This window comes from Zeus faber (genome assembly GCF_960531495.2).
Source record: "Zeus faber genome assembly, chromosome: 16".
In the NCBI taxonomy this organism is placed as follows: domain Eukaryota; kingdom Metazoa; phylum Chordata; class Actinopteri; order Zeiformes; family Zeidae; genus Zeus; species Zeus faber.
In genome coordinates, this window is record NC_137202.1 from 27,228,536 (window position 1) to 27,238,868 (window position 10,333).

The following is a 10,333-nucleotide window of genomic DNA, read 5'->3' on the forward strand; positions in this document are numbered from 1 at the left end:
AGTACTGTATTAACGTTTCTTTATAATTGCAGACACTTCCTCCTTTTTAATTGTGACAATCTCATCTCCTGCTCACAACATTTATCAGTTATCACATATTATGACCATCAAACTCCATACGGCAGACGCTGAGTGGATATTCGCCTAATGAGGTGCCTGTGTGTGTGTGTGTGTGTGTGTGTGTGTGTGTGTGTGCGTGCGTGCGTGCGTGCTTCTGTTTGCAGGTGATGTTGCAGAGTGCAGGTTCAGGCAACAAGATGTTGGTGGCCAAGCTCCTCCTTCCCTTCCTCATCCTCCCTTCCCTCTGCGAAGGTGAGTTCCGGGCTCGACAAGCCAAACGCTCCGGCTCGACCTGCGCGGCGTCCAAAACGATGCAAAGCCAGCAGTACTACTCAGTACACAAAATGAGTGTTGAGTCAGTCTCAAATCCGAGTACTCATCAAATGCAGCAGTGTGCATGTGGCAGGCGTATCCCAACCCGTCATCAAGCCGCTCGGGGCTGAAGGGACGTGGCACGGCTATGGCTATGCCACCAGGAGGAGCCGGGGATCGAACCGGCCATCTTCCGCCCGCCAGACCAGGGGTTCTCAAACCTTTTTTTCAACCAAGGACCCCTTATATGGGGGGAAAATAAACCGAGGACCCCCTCAACCTACGTACAGTATGACCCAAAAAATAATTTGATATCAGGCCTATTTCTCACACTTCTACATCCGGACAAACAAACAAATCAAGGGAAATGTACAAGAAATATTTGCATTGCAGCATTTCAAAATGCAGAATATATAAACAATGTATTCATTGTCTAAAAGAAGAGAATTGTATGTGTATACTGCATATTACATGAAAAATATTCTATTTCAAAGAATGTAAAGATGTAAAGAGTTGCTTTATATCCAAAAACCTTCCAGGGGCTTTCCCTCGGACCGCACTGAGAGTATCGCTGTGCGAGACGACGATGCGGACGCAGGCCTTGTCGTTGTCTCGTTGTCGAAAGGCGGCGTTAAAAAACCCCAACATGGATTATGGGAGCGTATATTAGGGCCAAACCACAGCTCTGTGGCATCGGGCTGTTCACCGAGGCAAGCCTCTTATAACTGGGCATCGGTCAAAGGAGACGTCGGGCCCCGTCGGCTCACGCGCTTCTCTTTATCTTTTTATTTCTGTCGAATCCTTCACCCCCCTAACCCCAGTTAAGCATCATTTCTTTCTTTTACGTTTTCATCCCGTCGTTCCCTCCTCTCTACACACTCTCCCCCCGTCTCGTCTGTCTGACATTATTTGACAGCAGAGCAAGCCATTTGAAAAAACATTTGTCTGCTGGGCGTGTGTGTGTGTGTGAGAAATGGACAAAAAGAGAGAGAACCCAACGGTTTTAACACTGCAGACCACTATTTGGCAGGCTTCCCATCACTTTCTCTCTCCCTCTCTCTCTCCTCCTGCTTTCACCTCAATTAAATTCAAAGGCTTCAAAGTCCCTAAGTTACCTATTTGCACCAATGACCCTGCCTCCCACCCCCACCCACACCCCCACCCCCACGCCCATCCAGTAAATGGGCTGGACGTTCTCCACCCCTCTTAAATTATCCTCGTTCCGCCTTCCACGTGCCACTCTTCGCGCTAAATTGGGCCATAGGTGCAGACGGACGCTAATTAGCCCAAACCCCTCAAAGCCACGCCCTCCCTGCCCGGTGTCGTGAGCGTTCAAAGGGGCTCCTGCAGGTCCTGAGCTGGGTGGCGCCTCCGTCCCCTCGGCCACGTGGCGTCCCGCCGCGTGACACCGGACAGCGAGACGCCAGCCATTAGCGTGGATTATACACAGCACACGCCGGGAATAAGGGAATTCAATTTTGCACGGCTACGGTCGCCGGGGGAAACATCGTCTCTGCCCGCGAAGCCAAATCAATATACAGTATATATTTCGACGGCGTAGGGTTTCCGCAAATCCCTCTCCGGAGACGAGGCAAGGGGTGGGGGGTCGCAAATCGCGTGCACGGCAGCGGGTGATTGGACGCGTCGCCGCGCACTTAGGCACAGCCTCGGGGCGACGGCACCTCCCTGCCCTGAACGCCTTTCTTACTTCTGGGCAATTTTTGCGCGAGGTCATATCCATACGCGCGCCCTGTGAACTTTTTCCACTTTGGTCTTATTTTCACCACGACAAACAGAACCACTAACCCCCCCCCCTCCCCCAACAGCCTCCAACCAGCTGCCGCGCTTCGAGAACTACTTCTTCCAGTCCTACCTCCTCATCTACGAGAACGCCGCCGTCGGTGAGTTACCGTGATGATGTTTGATGTTTTACCGAGATGATGTTTTCGTATTTTTTTCGTGTGTGTGTGTGTGTGCGTGTGTTTTGCGCTGTGAGTGGGAAGCCCCGGAGCCTGGTTCTTGCTCAGCCCTTGGTCTCGTTGCTTGGGAGTGTGGGGCGGATGTGGCGCAGAGATCCCGGCTTACCCGGAATCGTGCTGCCGGTTCCATTTCTCTGCGTTTATTCTGGTCACGTTGTGCCGCGCCCCGCCCCAGGGAGGTGGCTGCAGTTTGTCGCACCAAGACAGGGTGGAGCCCCTTTCCCCCGCTGTCCGTTGCTCCCCATCCTTATTTACCTTTGCCATTTTTTGTTGGTCGCGGAGATTGACAGGGCAATTTGTGGATGTCTGGCTTTTCGGTGTCCTCTGAGGGTATCAGGAGCCTCGGAATTAAAATCCTATATGTGGGGATTGATTTCTTCCCAGTTTTTTATTTTTTTATTTTCGTCAAATGACCTTTACCCCTTTCTGCCCTGTCCACAGCCCCAATCAGGGTCAGTATTTATTACACAGTGTGTCATTCTGTATGTATATGTTCTAATCTGTTTTTCATATTAGTCAGTGGCACGTCTCTGTCAGTTTTTTGTTTTTTTTCATGCCTGGCGTCATGCACAGAAAAACACCTCAACGGAGGTAGGGCGGTAGGATTTAGCTAGATGTGGCAGGCGATCTACAAATGATATACCTGTTGTAGATATGAAGATGTGGATGTAGAAAGTCGTAATTCCTTGTGGTATCTTTGGATGAAAAGCGGCAGCGCACAATATAACCACTAGTAAAACCTTCATGATAGAATGTCAGTGCATTTCGGGTGTTCAGTAATAGCCTCTGTTCGGGCTTAGGCTTTTCAATGTTGTGTTCAAGGTATAATGGAGCAAATTACCTTTGTCTTCCGATAATTAGACCAGTCCCCCTTTTTCCTTAACATATTTGGTAAACATTTCATTTCTATGCTGTTGCTCGGAAAAAAAACATTTTTTTTTTTTTTACGGACTTCAACACATTCAGTTAATTGCAGTAATATCACATTTTATTCAGAAACACTTTTTGCCATTTCTGCAGTACATCAAAAGCTGGCTGCCACTAGGAAGCTGTGCAACTTCCTGGTTTCTAGTCTCTTACAATCGTCGAAAGACCTCATTTGCGAAACTATTTTTTTTTCTCAAGTCTAACGTATAAAGACTTGTCTTAAAAAATTTGATTCGTTCTATCAGATTTCCCATGTTTATTTTGGAGGCTTCAACGAGGGCGACCACGTTCTGACAAAACCCAAACTGGGACCTTTCAGTGCATCGCACATTCAGCACACACAGAGCACAGGATTCACAGCAAGCGAGCGGGCGTGTTGATGACGACGCCCTCTTTTCTGCTTGCCTCTATGCGGTACATAATATATGTTAGCGCTGAAAAAAAGGACATTATTATGATGATGATAATGATGATGATTATTATTATGAATATTATTAATATTATGATTATTATTTTAATTGTGCTGAAAACCAGGACAATTTGTCAGGGAATGTTTGAATGCTGAAACCCGGAGGGACTGGCGACACACAGTCCCGGACAAGGCTGGACGTCTGGTCACCAGCTCCCTAATGCTGCAGCGGGGTCATGGAGTTTACCGCAATGTATCATGGCTACTGGAGTCTTGGACTTTTTTTTGAGTTGAGGTTCCCAAACTTGAAACTGCTTTGGAACGCCGGCACCCAGAGGACCCCAAGCACCACAATATTATTGATTTCCTAATTAATTATGTAATTTTTTAGATTAGATTTAGATTTAGGATTCATTTGTTTTTTCGGACAGATGCTCCCGATGCATTGTTTCTCAAGGCGATGAGGCTGCCCTGTGGGGATGTGTCTGTGTGATAAGATTGTGTAAAAGAAAAGGTTTTTATGACACTTTGGATTAGTGTATCGCATGGAGAACACAGTGTGAGGATATGAGTAAGACAGAAACGCTTTATAAAGGGATTCATATAACCCCTCCCCCACACACACACACACACACACACACACACACACACACACACACACACACACACACACACACACACACACACACACACACACACACACACACACACACACACACACACACACACACACACACACACCAGGATCCACTGGTGCAGGAGACATCATATATAGGTGAGGTACTCCTCACTTAACAACCTACCTATTTAACAACCGTTCAGACTTAGGACCAACTCTATGACCAATCTGTATTATACACTGCGTACAATACTGTAGCGTCAATATACTATTACACTTCATACACTATGTACACTATATATACTATGTATACCAAATACCATATACCCTATATACACTATATATACCATATACTATATACTAAATATACCATTTATACCATATACACGATATACACTATATATACCATATATACTATATACACTATATATACTATATATACCATATATTCTATATACTCTATATACACTATATATACGATATATACTAATAATACGATATACACTTTATATACTATAAATACTATATACACTGTACAGTCTCGTTCCCACAGTTTGTCAGTATTAACTACACTAGCTTCCACAATCTCCACGCCCCCTTACCCTGAAATGACACTATATATACTATATGTACTATAAACACTATATACACTACATACCAGCCACGCCCCCTTACACGGGTCCTCGCTTATTGACCAATTCACTTAACACCCTGGTCCTAGAAACTGAACTCGGTTGTTAAGGGAGGAGCACCTGTATACAAATATACCAAGCCAATAGAATGTTTTTATTATTTTTATTATTTTCATCTTCCCAATCACTATCACCTTGAACAACCTCCATATCATTAGTATCATAACGGTCTCTTCTACCTTTGCACCCATTTCATCAGAGCCAGAGAGAAATTAAAGGTCAGAGTAAGCATGCAACATCCTCATTATCCAGCCACACCGAAGCAAACCCCACCTTTTTATTTTATTATTATTATTTTTTTTAACTTCTTATCGGCCTTCTCATAGTTATCTAGTTCCACCACGTTTTAATTCCCAATCAAGCAAGCCTTTTTCTGGCCCCGAGCCTCCGCTCAGCCAGTCGAGGCCGCGGCCGGCGCTTATGGGCGCCGCCGCTCATTTCCCTAACCACCCCTCGCTCCTAGTTGCCCTCTGACCATGAATCACGGTGTCCTCCCGGCCCGGCAGCCGGGCTTCGGTCCAGCAACCCCCTCTATTGGTCCGTCAGGCCGTCAGTCATGTGCCCTGCCCAGCCCGTGATGACTTATTCAGCGAGGTGATTACGAGGAGGCGCTTGAGTGATCGGACAGTGACAATTTGTCAAGATTATTGTTTATTAGTTCAGCAGATGTCCTCGTCCGGGAGGCCCTCTAGCAGGCACGGGCGCACACACACACACACACACACACACACACACACACACACACACACACACACACACACACACATGCTGAGCACGATGTGAGTAGAGGTCAGCAGCGGCTTTAGTTGTCCTGAGTTAATTGTTGAGCTCACACACTCACAAACCCAGCACGACCATCTCCAGTGCAGTGCTATGTAATTACACAATGATTGGCTCACTAAATCATTACTTTAAATGGTAACGACCAAAAAATTATTTGTGTATTCATATCATTGATATGTATTTTTTTTGTGTTCCCCTAAAACCATTTTGATCGGTAAAGATTGGGAACGAGGATGAAGCGTTTCAGTCAGTCTTTGACGTTGGTAATCGGCCTGAAGGAGCGGCCGCCTCGCTCCCTGGATGAACCCCACGATCGGGTTTCCGAGATGACTCAGACGGCGGGTGTCCGGTTACCACGGCGACCTGCGGAACCGGCCGCGTCGCCGGGGAGCGCGAGATCCCGGCGACGGGTTGCGCAAGGTGACAGGCGGTAGCTCCGACCCACGGACGGGTGCACGGGGCCCACGTCTGTAAGGGTGGATGGGGCTGGATTTCCAGCATTTTGAAGCGGGCTGCCAGTAAACACACGCACACACACACACACACACGGACACACACACACACACACACACACATGCGCACACACACGCACGCATGCACATAAACAGAGCGACCCATGCACGGACTCCACGTCTCGTTGTCTGGGCAGCAGATCAGTGACTCCACACCCGGACACGTGACGTCTGCAGCCAGAGGCCCCTGTGGCCGACAGGAGAACCGATTTATTCATCAGAGGGACGAGGGAACGCGGCCAAGTACGGCATGGATTTTTGATCTAACGCAACCCCCCCCCCCCCCCCGCCAAACACGGCGTCCGTGATGAGACGCGTAGACGGCGAGCGCACATCCAGGAACCCTCGCACAGCACACGGCGAGGGCCGTTTCCTACTTACCGAGATAATTTATTGTCCGAATTAAAACATTTTACACATGAATTTATACTCACTAAGATTTTGTCTGCAAAGCCGGCGTGGGAGAACGGGACCCAGAGGTGGCTGAAGGTGGGAGTCGGGTTCGGGACAGAAAGGGTTCGGACGTGAGCTCAGAGGAAACACACAGAGGTTGTGGAAGGTGGAGGCGAGGTGAGGTGGAGACATGCTTTGCTGGAAAAGAGCTTTTGAAGAAAGCTCTCCACCCAAAACGGGGGTTTTCCATTGTTTTTGATATGGCATAACCAGTAGTTAGTCTGTTTCAAATGACAGCGTCATCAGTAACTAACCTAGAGATTGCGACACCTGAATAAGTCCATTTTGGGGAACAGCCAGTTCCTCTTTGGATTCAGAGGCTCATGTCAGGAACATATAAGGTTGTATTTCAGTATTTTTTGTGGGAGTCTCTGCCCACGGGGAAGGGTTTAGGGAGGGAGACGGAGTCCTTTTTGCCGTGGTGCGCCAACATGGCGAGAGTTTTTATGCCTTGAACAGAATGGCTCGCTGGAAACACGTATCGATAATAACTAACACTAATAATAATGATAATGCTGAGGATGGTTTTGGGCACAGGAGGAATGGCGTTCCGCTCGGGCTCCTGCTCCTGCGCCGATCCCCTCTGCAAGACAGACAAACATTAGGAAATCTCGCCGGCTGCGGACGACAGCGCGGTCACCCTTCCCGCGGCCGCCAAGCTGCCTAGAGCTTGACCAATCAGCGCCCGCGCTGACCACGCCCCTTGGTCTGCCACAGTTATTTCTTGTCATTGTAAATAGGGTGCAGTAACTGTTAGTTAGCCAGCTGACCTGGGAAGTGTGTGTGTGTGTGTGTGTGTGTGTGTGTGTGTGGGTGTCGGGATGTCGGGATGAATTTGGATATCCATGCAAATGTGCATTTTCAATGATTGTCGAGGTATAGAGAGCCTGTTAAGGTATTTACTGTGGCTTATTATAACATTTTCAAATCCTTATTTTAAACATATTAACAGCCTAAAACAAGGCTGCAGACGGGCTTTAAAGGACAGGTTCACCATTTTTTAACCCCTTTTCGAAAAAGGAGAATCAAGTCCTGTTGGACTGCATTGAACCACAGTGAGGAGCTGCAGCAGAGTGGAACGTGTCAAAGGTAAAACATTAAGTGAGGGTAGGTATGAACACAAGTCTCCTGCAAACGATGAGGCAGTAGTTCTGCTGGGACATTAGAGATGACAAGCACCTTGACTGGGATCAGTGACTTCCGTGTCCTTGTATCCATGGGGGGGTTTGCATGTCTGCAGAGGTGGAGGAATGGGTCAAGCGGCAGGCGTCTTTTTGGACTGATGAAAGCAAACTCCGGTGTCTTTGATGCCTTACTGGCGAGGCCCCGACATCTTAAATTTCGACAGGAGTGGCGTCAAAGACAGGGCCCCGAGGGCCAACACCAGAGCACACAGGGTGTGCGTCCGGGCCAAAAGAGAGACGCAGCGGTTGATGCCTGGTATGACAAGCGGAGATGCGGGGCCTCACCTGGCGAGGAGCGAGCATGTCCTGCTTGAAGCCGACCAAAGGAGGGCTTGCGGCGCGATGCTGGCAGCGCAGGCCAGGCGGGGCCGGGGGGCCAGGAGGGACCGGGGGGGGGCCAGGATCCTTCCAATTTTCTTGGCAGTCGCGAGTTGGCATTCTCTGTAGTGATGGAGAGGGAGAGGTTTTCCACGAGGGAGGTCTTGCAAACGAGCACTTCCACAGATATCCCAGCGTTGACCTCCTTGAGGCGAGCTGAAACGTGGCTCGGGATTTGTGCGCCTTCATGGAAGGGAGGCAGAGCGAAGCGTTAAAGGCGTGGCAGCGATGAGCAAAGCCACTGGAGGAGATGTGTTTTGCAGCCTCTGCTTATAAAGTCCAAATCTCCTGTTCCAGCTGTTTTCACGCACGTTATGGCACGGTGATGGAGAGGAGTGCAAGAGTGTGAGTGTTCCTGATGTGTGTGTGCGTGGGAACCTTAATGCCTCTCAGTATGTGTGTTAGCCTGCACAACGGGGCACGCTTGTTCATGTCAATGTTTGTGTTTCGGTGTATTTTTGTCACCGCCGTGCGTCGGAGTGACTCTCTCATTTGGGGACAGCCAAATGCAAAAAAGCGAAGAAAAAAAAAAAAAAAAAAAAAAAAGCTGATGTTTAAGACGCAGTGGCTGATAAGGGAGTGTGTTGTGCGTTGTGTCGGGAAATGGGACGGGTAATTAAAGAGAGAGCGAACACTCTTTGATTAAACGCTCTCATCTCCTAATCCACTTTGCCCCGATTCCGCAGATTACGCTCTCTACTGAGTAATTAACTTAGCAAACACAACAATTTGTTCAAAATAAGAAACTTCCGCGCTCCTCTGGGATTGTCTGGGCTTGCTTGTGCAGTTTATGCCACTTAGGCATATGGATTCAGCGTTCGATTAAATTCAAAAATTTGGTTAGGATTAACCCTGTTAAAAGCAGGAGAGGGAGAGGGAGAGCCAGCTACTCCCATCGGTGCTGCAGCCGTTAAAAGAGGCTTTAGCAGCGTGGGCGGATGTGGTTCAGGGGGAACAGTACAGTACACCACGGCCAGATTGATGACAACTATGTGGAGGATTTCTGCCTAAATGAATCAATGGCTTTCACAAGTTGTTCTTCTTTTACCCATATAGTATTTTCAGGCTCTATTGTAGGCTCTATTGGGAACAATTTTTTTTCTTAGCCAGACAGACAAGTATGAAATAAAGAAGGCGTCTAAAAGAAGCCGTTTGCCATCTTTGCACCAATAGACATATCAGTATAGATTATACTGCAGAACTACAGTCAGTAATATACTACAGTCAGTTTGACTACTACTGACAATGTACTGTAATGATAATGATACAAGACTACAATACAAACAATACATGCAAAACTCATTTGAATAAAATTGTACAATAAAAATATTAAATAAATAAAATGTAAATAATAATAATCTTCTTCTTCTTTCGGCTGCTCCCATTAGGGAGCAGCCTTAAGAATAATAATAATAATAATAATAATAATAATAATATCAATGAAATTCAATGAATAAAATACAAATTCTATTAAGAAACCATGCAATTGAAAGTGCCACGCAGGAATTGAGTTGGAACAACCTAACAGTCGTCAACTAAATGAATAAATTGTAATAGAGAGAAAAGAAATGGAGAATGAGATACGGCTACGGAGGGATCCCAACTATAAAACGATAACAGGACATGGCCGTGTCACACAAAAGCAGCTCTATAAAAATTTGAGATGAGGAATTCGAACCGGGAACCGTTATGAAGGATGGAAACGGGGGGAGCCGGTGGAGAGGGGCGGACGGGGGCAGCGGGCGGGGCCGGGTTCACTCACTTTATGATAGGGATGGTTGTCTCAGTGATATTGTGTCTGGCGGGTTCGGCTTACGAGCCATAAACAATTTTGGTCCGATATTAAACTTTGCAACATGGCACAGTTGAGCGCAAACGCGGTTAATAGCAGCCGCTGCCTTTTGCTCTTCCATGTGTTTCAATACTGTATCAAATTCCCAGCGTTTATCCAAATAACATTTTGGCCCGTAAGGCCTTTCATATTCATCTTCCTCTTCCTCTTTCTTCAAAGTTCTTCTTTTTTCG

General features: G+C 47.3%; 1 protein-coding gene across 1 annotated transcript in view; it reads left to right on the forward strand.

The window, feature by feature from the left end:
• Positions 1-227: 227 nt before the first annotated feature.
• Positions 228-10,333, forward strand: part of cdh23 (cadherin-related 23) — a gene marked incomplete at both ends in the record, with an annotated part of 178,831 nt that continues 168,725 nt past the window's right edge. The window contains 2 exons of the mRNA XM_080016469.1: positions 228-312; positions 2,199-2,273. Coding sequence (XP_079872595.1) covers positions 228-312; positions 2,199-2,273 — 160 coding nt within the window. The remainder of the gene's footprint in view (positions 313-2,198; positions 2,274-10,333) is intronic.